This window comes from Urocampus carinirostris, chromosome 8 (genome assembly GCF_059441175.1).
Source record: "Urocampus carinirostris isolate Australia breed hairy pipefish chromosome 8, RoL_Ucar_1.0, whole genome shotgun sequence".
Classification (NCBI taxonomy): domain Eukaryota; kingdom Metazoa; phylum Chordata; class Actinopteri; order Syngnathiformes; family Syngnathidae; genus Urocampus; species Urocampus carinirostris.
This window is the reverse complement of record NC_142356.1, coordinates 38,645,243-38,659,879: the sequence shown is the minus strand read 5'-3', so window position 1 is coordinate 38,659,879 and position 14,637 is coordinate 38,645,243. Positions and strand designations below refer to the sequence as shown.

The 14,637-nt window shown below is 38.8% G+C and overlaps 1 protein-coding gene across 4 annotated transcripts in view; it reads right to left on the bottom strand.

Moving 5' to 3' along the window:
• Positions 1–14,637, bottom strand: part of atf7ip (activating transcription factor 7 interacting protein) — a 43,354-nt gene that overhangs the window by 9,968 nt on the left and 18,749 nt on the right. For 3 of the 4 annotated variants that reach the window (XM_088342639.1, XM_088342638.1, XM_088342641.1), the window contains exons 2-8: positions 10,819–11,319; positions 10,366–10,741; positions 8,277–8,455; positions 8,012–8,149; positions 6,599–6,670; positions 6,355–6,500; positions 3,387–3,454 (exon numbers count right to left, since the gene is read on the bottom strand). In XM_088342639.1, the coding sequence (XP_088198765.1) occupies positions 3,387–3,454; positions 6,355–6,500; positions 6,599–6,670; positions 8,012–8,149; positions 8,277–8,455; positions 10,366–10,741; positions 10,819–11,313 (1,474 nt within the window). In that variant the 5' untranslated portion in view covers positions 11,314–11,319. Of the gene's footprint in view, positions 1–3,386; positions 3,455–6,354; positions 6,501–6,598; positions 6,671–8,011; positions 8,150–8,276; positions 8,456–10,365; positions 10,742–10,818; positions 11,320–12,476; positions 12,641–14,637 lie in introns of those variants that run through there. The other variant, XM_088342640.1, reaches the window with a different exon arrangement.

The following is a 14,637-nucleotide window of genomic DNA, read 5'->3' as shown; positions in this document are numbered from 1 at the left end:
CTTAACCCAAATAGTTGTACTTATTCTGCTAACGACATTATGGAATTTTTTAATAAAATGATTCAACTAATCAGGAATGACATTTTAAAAGAACGCTCTGTATCCTCCTCCTATCTCAATGATGTGGAGGTGTTAGGTAAGTACCGTATCGGCGGTTGTTCAGAAACATTCTCCAGTTTCAATGATTTGTCCCTTGACCTCTAACACAGATGGTCAATAGAGCCAAACAAACTACAAGCCTGCTTGATCCGTTTCCAGCTTTACTGGTGAAGGATCTGTTTGGGATCTTAGGACCACCAGTTTTAAATATTATTAATATATCGCTATCCTTCGGTATTGTTCCTGTAGCCTTCCTGTAACCTTCAAGTCTGCCGTCATTAAACCCACGCTTAAGCGACCTAACCTTGACCCCGAAAGCCTAGGTAATTAATTATAGGCCAGTGTCAAATCTGCCATTTTTTGCAAAATTACTTGAAAAGGTCGTTGCACAGCAGCTAAATGACTTCATGCCAGAAAATAACCTCTTTGAAACTGTCCAGTCAGCATTTAGGGCAAATCACTCTACTGAGACAGCCCTCGCTAAAGTAACCAATGATCTCCTTTTAGCAATAGATTCCGGTGCCTCATCAATGTTACTGCTGCTGGATCTCAGCGCTGCTTTTGATACTGTGGACCACAACATATTACTGGTTCGTCTAGAATGCATTGGTATCTCAGGAACTGTACTCTCGTGGTTTAGGTCCTACCTGTCAGACAGGATGCAATGTGTTAACTATGGCAATCTGACCTCTAAACAATCTAATGTCCCCTGTGGTGTTCCTCAAGGCTCTGTACTTGGCCCCATTCTTTTTAGTATTTATATGATCCCGCTTGGTGACATTATCCGCAAGTACAATATTAGTTTCCATTGCTATGCAGATGACACTCAACTGTATGTGCCACTGGAAACAACTGGACATTTAAGTTGTAGAAATCTGGAGGCTTGCCTTACTGAGATTCAAAGATGGATGTCACTTAATTTTTTACGCCTTAACCCAGAAAAAAAATGAAATGTTGATTATTGGTACAGCTCACTGTCGTCAGTTGTTTTCAAACACTACCCTGAACCTAGACAAATGTAATATCACCCATAGTGACTCGGTCAAAAATCTAGGTGTTATATTTGATCCTAATCTGTCGTTTCAGTTACACGTGAAAAATATTACTAGAATAGCTTTCTACCACCTCCGTAATATTGCGAAGATTCGTTCGATTCTGTCCCAATCAGATGCAGAGGTTTTAATTCATGCGTTTATTACTTCTCGGCTTGATTACTGTAATGTATTGCTTTCTGGTCTCCCGATGTCTAGCATTAAAAGTTTGCAGCTGGTTCAGAATGCGGCAGCTAGACTTTTGACCAAAAAGTTTGAGCATATTACTCCTGTATTGGCCAACTTGCACTGGCTCATAGTCCACTTAAGATGTGACTTTAAGGTTTTCTTACTAACATATAAATGTTTGCATGGGCTTGCACCCTCTTATCTCTCTGATTTGATTTCCCCCTATGTTCCTGCACGGAGTCTGCGCTCGGAAAATGCCGGTCTACTTGTGACTCCGAGAGCCAAGAAGTCTGCAGGCTCGAGAGCGTTCTCCATCCGGGCCCTGGTGTTATGGAACGCCCTGCCTCCGGAGATAAGATCTGCAACCTCAACGGAAGTTTTTAAATCGAGGCTTAAGACACGATTCTATTCCAAAGCTTATGATTGATGCCCACCTCATATTCTGTATTGTCCTGTCTTTTTCCGACTGCCTGCCTGGTGGTGATACGAAGGAGAAGGACAATTTGAGACTAGTCAGCGGACCAGCGTCTGACCTGAAGCATGTCAACCCCTGTATTTACCAGCTGGCAGAGATGGGAAGCTGCGTCGTGGCCGTCATAGACTTTCTGGACTATTTTACGGGCTGGGGGTGTCGTTGGTGTCATGCTCTTTCCGGAAATTTTCAACATCTTACCTAGTGTTTACTATTCTGTGTACAGTAATTGTGATTCACCCTGGTCAATCCTGGAAGGGGGATTACCACATGTGAGGTCCTTTCTAAAGGTTTCTCTTTTTTCCTCACACTGAGGTTTTTGAGCTGTTCCTTGCCTGCATGCTGGTTTAAGATCAGGTAATCATGTAATTGTAATCCTGTGCAGTCCTTTGAGACATTTTTGTGATTAAGGGCTATATAAATAAATGTGCCTTGACTTGACTTGACCCATTATAACCAAACCTCATACTCAAGAGAGACATGACATTATGTTCCTATGAAATGTAAAATTTTTGACCACAACTGTGTGTGTATATTATATATATATATATATATATATATATATATATATATATATATATATATATATATTTACTAAATGTATTGTGTTGTTTTTAGACAGGAAAAAAAATCCGGAAAATTACAAAAAGCTTCTAAAAAGACAAATACCAGATGATTTATCTCATTTTAATTTTCAATGTTTAAGAAATCATAAAAACATAATTAAATGATCAGGCTTAAATATGGGGTGTGATGTTTGAGGCGTCCTTAAAAAGTTGATAGTAGAATATTTTCTATATTGATTAAGTCTTTAAAATGCCCAACCGAGTTCAAAGAGACTTAATTTTTTCCTCCATCCGTATCTGCTTTTATCTTTCTTTTAGCAACGCAGTTTCAAGAAACACAACACATAAAAAAGAAAGTTGAGGTAGAGGTGGGGCAGGTTGGGGAGTGACTTTATACTCATTTCACAGTATTGTTAGTGTAGCATGAAAATGGTAAAAGAAAAGGCCTGTCTCAAACACAGTCCAAAAGCCAACTTAAACCCCTAAAAAACATGAAGAGTTTATTCGAGTGCATCTAAGAAATGCACGATGAATTAACAGACTGAGGCTGTGATCATGAATTGAGGCCAGAAGATGGCGGCAGAGAGTAACAGTTTCAAATTGCGAACAGGGCCTTTTACGAGCTTCAGCCTAAGAGGTATTTGCTTGTAAAAAAATGTATCAACTCATCCAATAATGCAGGTAAAAATTTATCTAAACTGATAGGGTTTCAAGATGACGTTTGAGCCAATGCTCAAAAAATGAAAACAGAAATATCACAACATGTTAAAAATGTAGTCCGAATAGAAACAAAATGATATCGTTATTGGTCCAAACGAGCAGGACGGTACCGGCTATCAGCAGGGAAAAAAAAATTGTGCATCCTAGGACTTTGCAAAAAGGTCTGTTTTAAAAAAGTGAATTGTCTGCATTTCATTTGTTCATTTCATTGAGTATCCTGTGTTTCAATTTTTGATTTTACTCCGTTTCTGTCTTTCTATTGTTCTATTGTAACACCCACAGAGGAAGAAGAGTGATAGAGAAACTCACCAGCGGTATGAGGTAAAGAAACAGCTGGTGCTGGGATCTGCTTGACTTCGATCGGTGTCCTCACTGGCCTGTTGAGAAAGAATTTAGGCATAGAGTCGATTGTCCTCAAAAATACTAAACTGCCCCACAACCACAACAACTGACCACTTTAGGGTTCATTTTAAGAGATTGACATTAAATACCTTAATTCTCACAATCAGGCCATGTGTCTGTTTCAGCTTTTAAGTGGAGCAACACTGTAATAAAGATTAAGAAATCTTCCCAAATGTTTTTTTATAAGCACAATGAGTAGATTACTTTGCTGGTCATTATCCGTTTGTAAACGGACTTTTACCAGTATTCCGATAATGTAAAACCCATGTTAATATGCGCCGAATTTCAATGAAGGTCTTAGTACAACTGAGACTATTTCGATTGCAAAGGTTGGGTTAGTCTTTTCATTTTCCGATTACTCAAGCATGTATGGATATTCCAGTAATTCGATTGCTAATCCGCACACATGGTTCCTCCCATTTAGGATATTTGTTTGCCGCAAAGTACCCTGGATTTATAGTACAAAAACAATTGATACAAGCAAACCCCAAATAACTCGCTAAAGAAACGTCATGTGTTTTGAGTTCTAAGGGACATTTCCTTTTCTTTTACTGTATCCATCCATATATAATGGTTTTCAGTTGTATCTATCCATACATAGAGAAAGTCTGTGCTTTCGGCAAACCACGATCTTGTAAACACACGGATGGCAGCAATGTAGAATTTTTATTTTATTTTTTCAATTACTGCAAGTGCCATGAACCAAATGATCCTTTACTCAATGCACAAAAGTGGAAATTGTGTCCATCTGTGTAATGACGTTACACTTGCTTCCAAGCAGCATGTATACATGGTTATTGGTTTCAGTTCAGGGATGTGAACAATACATGGCACATGATGATTGTCCCAGTACGCTTCTGTTCTTTGAACACAGCTCTTAAGATAAAAATCAATTTCTTATATCAAATTTTGGAAGGATTGCAGGCTCCTCCTCACTCACAGTATTTCATCGATAGAATCCAAGATGGATCTCCAGCAGAGACCCTGCAGGCCCGGGAATCTACGCTCTATGTCCGGGGTATCCAAAAGGCAGCCCGTGGGCCGGATTAGGCCCGCTAAAGGGTTGAATCCGGTCCGCGAGACAACGCTGAGAGAAGCGAGCTGCAGGTTGAAATATGTCCACTTGATGTTGCCAAAGCCTCTCACAAATGTTATACTTGTATCTCTCTCTCTCTCTAACTCTCTCTCTCTCTCTCTCTAACTCTCTCTAACTCTCTGTCTCTCTTTTTCCCACCCTCTCTATTTCTCTCTATAATCTACTAGTCCGACCCCCAAGAATGTTTGTTCTATCGTGTGGCCACTGGGTTAAAATGAGTTTGACACCCTTCCTCTACATGTGCATCCTCATCTTCCATCTCAAATTGTTAGGCAGTTTCCCCACGTAGTTCACATTCTTTACCGAGCTGCAATAAATCTCATAGGGGACTAAATATGGGAAGATACAGGAGGCATAACGGTCAAACCAGTGACCATTGGCGCTTCTTTCGGAGTGCTGGTACATAACTTTATCCAAGTGGGCAGGAAGTGAGCAGAAGTTAATGTCTGCAACACATTTTCCTTCAGTGTAATCAGTCAGATATTTTGCCATGAGAATTTTGCGCAGATATTTCCCCCCCTTTGCATCCCGAAAGCGAGCTCTGTTGTAGGCAAAGAGCTGGACAGCCTATCAACAGTAGCTGAGAGACGAGCACTGAAAAAGCTGAGGTCAATCATGGACAATCCATCGCATCCACTACACAGCATTATCTCCAGACAGAAGAGCAGTTTCAGCGACAGACTGCTGTCACTGTCTTGTACTACGGACAGACTGAAGAGATCTTTTCTTCCTCATGCCATGAGGCTCTTTAACTCCACCCGGCAGAGTAAAGGCCCACATTAAACCACACCACCTACATTGCATATTACCGAATCTTACTGCAATATGTATTCTGTGTAGCACTATTTAGTTACTCTATATAACACGCTACAGTGGGCATTTGCACGTCACACTGGGTATTTGTATATTGTATTTTTTGGGCTTTATTATTGTACTGTTCTCAGCTCAGGGATGCTGCTGGAAATGTGAATTTCCCTTCGGGGATGAATAAAGTATCTATCTATCTATCTATCTATGCCCATTTTCATCATTCGCCTTCTCCTTCTGTCCATTGTGTGCAGGTGTCTTCCAGTGGCTGAGCGCCACTTGCTGTCTAGCCATCTCGGGTGTGGATTCTACTGCCTGCCGGAGGAACACGATGTTGGGAGGAGAGGTGCAAATGTGACTACACTCCGCACGGCCGGGCAAAAGACTCGGGAGTGATATCGTAGAACGTCGCAAAACTCAGGACCAGGACCCAAGCAGGTAAAATAAATTGAAAGCGTAGGACATGGAATGGTAGAGACTTGGTGGATGGAGGGTTCTCTGGTGTGTCCTTTTCTTTACAAATAGGTATTTTAAAGACGAGAGCCCAGGACAATGTCAAACGTTCGCACAGTGAACAGCTCAGTCTGGTATTGTCATCTACATAGAAGGGTCTCACTCAAGCAAACACTGCAACACTGTTTAAAGTGTGACAAAATGAATCCATGATTATTCATGTGAATTAGTAGTCCCCAACTACGGCCCGCGGGCCGAATACGGCCCGCCTCCACATTTGGTCCGGCCCCCTGTAAAATAACAGAAAGCATTTTGATTTTTTTTTTTCATATACGTGTATTTGTATTTGATAATAAAGTTGGACTTTTGCAATAAAATGTTCCTTAGTTATGAACTATTTTCATTATTAACTATAAGTTAGTAACTATTTCATACGGCGCAACAAGGGTTTACATTGATAAACTAATTCCCTAAATCTCCAAACGGATACAATAAGTATTTTTAGTTTGAGCACTCTACCGTGTGACTTGTGGGGCAGTTGAAACAGCTGTTGTCTGCTTAGAGGTGGCAGTAGTGGTAACGGTGGCACTAGCAGGAGCAGCAGATGCAGCAGCAAGTGCAGCAGCAGAGGCAGCAGCAGCCAGAGCGGTAGAAGCAGCCATTGCCTACAGAAATTGGGAAATCATACATTGTGAATACTGCTACAACTAATAACTAGATCATATGATGAGCATTTTCAACTTGTATCAAAGCCATTCCTTACCTCCTGTTTCCTTTTGTTCTCGGAGGCCTGATTAGCTTCACCAAACTTTTTGGACAGTCGGGTTATCTTGGCCTGAAAAGTAGGATGTGGATCGTCAAATCCAGAAAAGTAGGTTTGCATACTAATTCTTTTTAATGTACCACTTTAAATTCAACCCAAATTGTTGATAGAGGAGTAAGGTGTGTGTGTGTATATATATTTTTTGTATATTATTTATATTTGGATAAACACAGGCAATGCAAGACTATCTTGATCTGAAAAGTAGAATGTGGATGTGCAAAATATCTTTTATACTAAATCTTTTCAGTGGATCTAGTTAAATGAAACCCAAATCTAGCAATTAGCTGGTGCTGTTAGAGGTGTGTGTGTATATCATTTTAAATCATTTTATTTATTTTCTTAATATTTTGATAAACACAGACAATGCAAGCCTTAGAGTGAAGTCTTTTATCAACATGCGACTGTACCTGGAAAGCCTTTACGTGTACACTGTAACTTTCTAAAAATGTTTACTAATCGAGAATGAAAATATTTGTATTTTGTCATCTGCTGAATTTTGTGCTAAAGTCAAGCAGCATTGAAACTGCTCTTTAAATGCCTCAAGTACCAAAAGCAAGTACAAAATGCAATTAGAGTTTGAAAAATATATAAACCGAACATTCACAACCAGATTGTGACGGGAGATTATTTGTTGAGCGGAGCTATATTGCGTCATGATTTCAAAATAAAATCCTTCACTGCCAGCCTAATTAAACAAATTTAGATTGAATGTCCTTAGCACTCAAGGAAGCGGAATGTTTTAACTGTTCACAATAGTTATTTATTTGCAATAAATAATGTACAATAGTTAACAGCATTAATGTTCAATTTTACGTAAGAATTACGACTAAGAAATTAATGAGAATGAAATCCACAACTCTAACATTTGCTGAAACCAAAGGTAGGAATTTAAGAGTTGAATATGAAATACTCAATGCTCATGCCGGTTATTGAACAATAGTTTGTTACTAATGAATTGTGGGATTCAGGCAAGTACGGGCAAAAAAAATTGCATAATAAGCGGTGTTAAATTAGCTTATAACAGATTTAAAATTAGTTATTTTTGTCTGAAAATTTTGCAAGACATCTATTTTTTAAATCAATAGAATATGTTTGAATGGTGTTTTATGGGTTTAAACCCACTATATTTGTTAACGTCCAGACTGAATGTTAATGTTTATTTGGGGCCTTATCGCCCAGCTCTATCACAAATGCACCTTTTTAAAGTTCTCCGAGTTGCACTTACAACATCTAAAATATTGTATAATTTGGACCGTAACTTATGTTTAGATTTTGGGGTAGTGAAAAACTGGAGGTCCCAGAGTGACAGTTGAAAACAGCCTGTTTTGTATTAATTTGGTATCTTGAACTTACTTGAAGAGATTGAATGGCCACTTGGTGCTTTGTGGCACATTCAATGTTGTCAACTCTGCCTTTCAACTCCTGGAATTCTTTCTCAAAAATTGTCATTTCAAATTTCTTCAACCGTTCAATCACCAGCTGCTGGACGATCTAAGAAAAACGTAGGTAAGACACGTTAATTAGTTTTAAAAAGCATTTTAAACTTTATTGAGGACAAAACAATTGAGATGCAACAGAAAGCAAACATTTGACAAATAATGTAGAGTTGTACACTTACTTTCTCAAGCTTGTGATGACTGCCAGCTTTTGCAGTCAATTTGAGTTCCAGCTGAGCTTCCAACTCTCCTGGTTCCGTCTTTGGTCTCTTATTTTCCTGTTTTATTGTCAGCCCCTCTTTGTCAAAGCCTTCAGATAAAGTGCGTTTGATTCCCGAAGTAAAACACTTCTCTTGTGACCCTGAAACAATATCAAATTAAATCAAATGACTTTGTGAGATTCTGAAGATAAACTTTGGGTTTGAATTCATCATGTTTACTCAGATCACGTTTTGTTAAAATAATATCAATACAAATTTAAATGCGTCAGACCAAAAACAAAGTATCCAATTATTTAATTCACAACAATAAAACATGTTTACAGATTCCAAATAGATTTGTATTCGAATTGTATAATAAATAATGTATGGTTGCACAAGTGTATTTTTTAATACTGGTACAAAAATGTTCACGTCATATTACAATTAAATTATTATAGAGTCTTTAATACAATCCACAAATAAATACCGTAGTTATTTTTCAGATATTAGACATAGCCTGTTGTTGATTTTTAATCCTGTGAAATGCATCATAGCAACTACCGTAAAATTTGGACTATAAACCATGAATTTATTTTTTATTTCAACCCTGCAAATTACCCAATGATGCAGCTAATTAAAGGTAAGTGTGTCGAGGAAGACGCAAGTTTAATGTAACTTTGCGCTTTGAGCATAAATAAAACTAGCACGAAGAAACCCTCATCATGGAAAAGGTGTTCATCAAAAGGGGACCGCCGACTACCATATTGATTGACATTTACAGGTCTGTTTATTCGTAAACGGAAATAATGTCGGCGAAACACAGATAACAAGAAGCAACATCCAACAAAGCAGAAATGTTCAAGGCGGATTCCTAGTTCTCTCATCTCATCTCACTATCTGTACCGCTTATCATTATTAGGGTCGCGGGGGGGCTGGAGCCCATCCCAGCCATCTCCGGGCAGTGGGCAGGGGACACCCTAAACTGGTTGCCAGCCAATCGCAGGATTCCTAGTTATCTGTGGGCATTATCAGGTGTTTTGTAGTAAATATTTGACACAGTTGGATTCTATGGATTGTCCTTGATGTACCAAAGCCATTTTCGCGAACATTTAAAAAAGGTTGAAGACGGCCAGGGGACGTACTTGAGAGTTACACCAGCTTTAGTGTTTTTGGGTATCTTATTTCATACTGATCGTGATGTTTCTCTGATGAGTATACTTTATATCTTGAATCCCAAGAGTTTAAGCTTTCCAATGATATGTGGCATGACATATTTCAGTGACTAGTGACATTGAACAGTAACATATTTGTTTATCACAAGTCCAGCGACTAACCGTCGGGCCGTCTGAACGTTAAAAGGGTTAAGGTACCTTATATTAATAAAACTCTTTGATAAAACTCTTTCTACCGTCTTTCTTTGTAACTATCTCATGTTTCAATGTGGATATATGCGGATTATGTATGTAGGGAATAGTTTTTCCTTTGAAAATTTACTGGGTGCGGCTTATAATCAAGTGGGGCTTGTAGTCCGAATTTTACAGTATATAACAGAGATAGGGAAAATTAAGCAGGATAAAATTGTTTTGACAAGAGAACAGTTCAACATCATATCATACGTTGCAGTGGATGTAAAACCACATGACTATGCGAAGAAAGACAAACCTGATGTAACACAATAATAATAATAATAATAATTTCCTTTGTATTGTCATTCTTTGTAACAATGTACACAGAACGAAATGTCGATACACCTGACCCGTTGTAGCGAGCCGATGCAGCCGCAGCCAACAGAGGGCGCCGCCATTTTACCAATGTTATAAGTCTTAGGTATGTCAAGGGTGTAAGGATGAAAGATGGGTGTAAGGATAAAAGATGACTAAAATCACTAGCCTTGGTTATTTTAGCTACTAGTTTTCTATATTATTATGAAGACTGACTTCCCGCTGCCTGAATTCAATATTTTTTGGACAGCATAATTTTTTGGGCTGACAAAGTGCAGTTTGAGACAGAAAATGAATAATTGCGATTTAAATACACAATTTAACAGCGGAAGTGAATCAGTGCCTCTTACCTGTGTTCGATGGAGGAGTTGATGATGGACGTGATGGCTTTGAACTGTCAGTCACAATGTCGTTTTTTTCGTTTTCTGCCTCCACTTTGAGAATGGTGCCCTCCAACTTGTCTGGTTTGAGCAAGTCTTTATTCATCTGCTCTTTGTCATCACCTTTATCAATGTCCATTTCCAATTTGTTTTCCACAGAAGAAGAGGGCGAAGGAATGGAAGAATTTAAAGTACAAGAATTTGTTTGTGCCATGTCCTTGGCCTCTGTACTGTCTGTTTCCATTGGGATTGTGTCTTCAGACACTGGGACCAAAGAAGAAACTGATTCGTTTGCAGCGTCCTTAATGGGCTCTTCAACATTGTTGTCTGCTGTGGTTTGGTGCGCCTAAAAAAGAGAATTTAGGTTATTCTCATGTTAAGGTTACTTGCTTCAACTAGCTGAACATTGCCTCTGGTCATTACCTCAGGCTTTGCCAACACATTGGTGCTCTCCGGCGGGTCTTTGGATTCCTTTGCTACTTCTTGAGAGGTCTCGTTTAACGACAATGAGGGAAAGCTAGTCTTTTCCTCCTCCTTTTTCTGGTCAAAGTTTGTATCGTGGAATGGTGACGAGGGGGCTGAAAGAGATCCTTCTTTTTCTTTCGGACTTTGCGAAGGTACAGGTGAAGGGGACAGATTGAGTGAGAGAAATGGCGCAGGAGAGCTTGGCGAGGTCATAGACGCAGGGGAAGTAGCGATGGGGGAGTTTGAGTCCTGGTGGCTGTTTTGCTCCGCGTCCTTTTCCCCGTCCTCTCTATGCGAGCCGTTCATTAGAGGTGCCATCAAAGACGGCTCAGACAAATTTGACGCTGCTGTCAGCGTGCCGTGAAGACTTTCGAGTTGCTGGCGATCGCTAATCTTCATGGTTTTCCGGGCACGGAAAATTTTCTTCTTTTCCTCCGTCACAACGACTTCCATTGCTGCCTGTGGAGTGACAAGTAGATATTAGAGGCCATAGGGAGTATATGATGGTTTATTATAGGGTACATAAAAGGGTTAGTGCATAATCTTTCGCCTTTAACAGCTGTGGTCACCATTCCTCGGTGTTTGAATTTGTTAATTGTAGTTTCTGAAAAGAAACACTAGAGGGAACTATATATCCTGCCGATGCCATGGTTCTCTTTTTCCAGAAAGTTCTGTCTGCATTATGACAACCCACTGAAAGCAGACCAAACAAACCCGCTACAATTTGCTCAAAAACATTCTGAAATTAATAAATGTTTTATCTCATAAGTGCCACATACACACAAAACTACATATACATTTACGGTGTTATATCGCCACAGTTAATGCGAGCTCAATGAACCAGAAATATCCTTTTTTATCAAATCACCCCTACTTAAAACCAGAATTTAGGCTTGCTCTACTATGTCTATGTTTACCTTTGGCCTACCAACCGACAAAAACAGGCAATGAAGCTAACAACAAGCTGCAGCAACCTAACCGTCCACCCATCCCCCTCACTTTACTATTGGTTCAATGCTTACCCAATCGGAGGCTATGAATTGAGGTGGGCAGCAGCAGTACAGGGGTTTATCAAAATATAGAATATTTTTTGTAGTTTGAATAGTTGTGTGCAGTTTATCTTTGAAGGATTGTCGAAAACTTAAACAGCATTCAATTATATGTGCCTTAATATACACACAATGGCTCTCTTTGCCTTTTTCAGGTCACATTTGTGTATTTGGTATGTATAATTAACTAAAATTCAGAGTAGTAAGGAATTACAGTATACGCATAATAAAACCATAAAAAACAAAACACAAAGGCAAAAGTACAGCAAGCTAGTCAAACGCTCTACCAACTTCATGCTAAAGAGAGAGAGTAAAACAGCTTATGACATTGACAATCAGATATGTAACTATATAATCATACCAGTCGTTTAATGAAGACTGCAAGGAAATTACAGTTATCATTAAAATGATTTTTCGATTGATCAGATTTTTCACAATTTAACATGTTAGTGCAGACGCATAATTTCTCTGAAAGAAGAAGATCTTAACTAATACAAGGTAAACCTCAGTTAAGTATTAAATATAGAAAAACGAGAAAGGCGTGGTGTGAACTACAAACATGATTACCGTCACATTCCAACGTCGGTGCACACTGCGCAGAGCTCAATATCCGTCCCTCCCCCACGCGAACAGCTTCATTTTATGAGCCAGGATTCAGTGCAGTTACTCAAAATGGCCGTTGGCTCTGCTGTTTGCTGCCAGGCACAACTCTCACTAGCTAGCCGAAAAAAGGTTGCATGTCTGCATCAGGTTACAGCAAGTCCTTAAGTTAACAAAATTGTTTACGTCAATGAACATAAAAATCATGTATACTTATTTCAAAGTCTATTGCAAGGTGACAAAAAAGATGGTCATTTAAATGCAGCTTGTACCACTGAGAGGGTTTAATCGAGCAACAGCAGCTAGCTACGTACCCAAATGTATGTAAGAGATTTATATAAGCCTTTTCCAGACAAAATAATGCAATATTCAGGAACTGACAAATTCAGTAATGTAGTGGTAGTGTTAAACTACATAGAAAGCCACAGCTACCCTGGGGCAGTCAGATGGAAGTGAGGATGCCAGTACATGCCTTGTGCCCTTCTGACCACCAAAAAGCATCCATACTCCATTGTGTGTGATATTTAAGGCAGAGGAGGTTAATTCTCATAATTCTCTCCAAAGATACAAAACACAACTTGCAGGGAAAAAGATTCGAACAGGCGACCAGTCGGTTACTGTATGACCCACTTTTCCTCCTGATCCACAGGCACCACTTACTTATTACAAATCTTAATTAACATGAGACAGATGACTCAAATAATAGCATGCGGAAAGCAAAACCACTATCTGTGTTATATGGCAAAGACTGCTGATAGCCTGACAACAAAATCATACGTATGTTGTGTTTATGTCATCAATCTGATTAGCTAAAATGCTACACAAAGGCGAGAACATGTGATTTCAATGCTAATTTTTGAACAGGCTAAGAAACAAAGAATAACATTGACTAATTGTAAAGCTTTAATAAAGAGTGGCTAACATATGTGTAAAATATATTTACAATCAAAAGCTGTATGAGGAAAAGTAACCCAAATTTTTTTTAACCTTGAGCAGGATGTTTGACATTGAGGCAGGCTTATGTTGGTTAGAAATAATGGGGGAAGGGAAAAGCTAGTCAGGCCAGCTGCAGTACATAAAAGGATAGGAGAAGGAGGAGCTCTTTTCAGACTAGTCCATTAAATTTTCACAGGTAGGGGGTGACTCATGAGATAGGCACATAATGCAGCATGGCACACACCCTTCCGTTTATTTGTAGTGATTCAAAACAAAACATAAAAAGGACGTGAAAATCAATTAAGCTGAAATAACCACTAATTCCATTTTCTGAAAAACAGAGTGCAGTGCTCTCCAACTCTCTAAACACCTCCGCTACCCACAAGAATGTATCATGTGTCAGTCACACAGAGTTGGCAATTTTAAAAAATATAATAGATCTGTGTGGAAGAGCTTCCGTTGTTGATTGCAGGTCTTAGAAAATATAATAGCATAAAAGAATACCTTGAGCCGAAACAAAAAGGGAAGATAACACAGTAGACTTCGAACTTATTAAAAGATCACAAGCATTTTAAGTTAAAAATGTGTGTACAGTATACTGAATTTTTTTTAAAAAGTGCAAAATGATCGGACGGTCCTTATAAGGAAACATGATTGAGGCCTTTCTGGGCAAATGGGGGAAGGGCATTTCTGTAAAGAACTGCAGGAAAACAGAAGGAAGAAGGAGGAGCTCTTTAGGACTAGTCCACTTTGTTGTAAATCGGGGCTGTATCCTGCATTACACCTCCTGCTTTGGGTTAAGTATCTGATTCACCCTGTAACCTGTGCTAAAATTGAAACAAGTTTTAAGTTTATATGTTGAATTCTTATTTCTAAATCGATTAAATGTTTAAACATCATTATTTCTGAAAACACAAAATATACTTTGTATATAAGTGTACAGATATGTTGATAGCGTACTAGGGCATCACATGCTAATTGTCAAAATCTATAGTTATTTGTGCAGACATACATAATGAGCAGGGTTGGGTAGGGTTACTTTAACTTGATTACTTTCAATTACTTTTGGATTACTCTAATACCAAGTATGCTAATAAAAGACAAAAGAAACTAAATATGAATACAATTATGACTCACAACACATGGTAAGCTTTCTCTCCTGGCTTTGATCTCTTTGATCTCCGGCAAAACT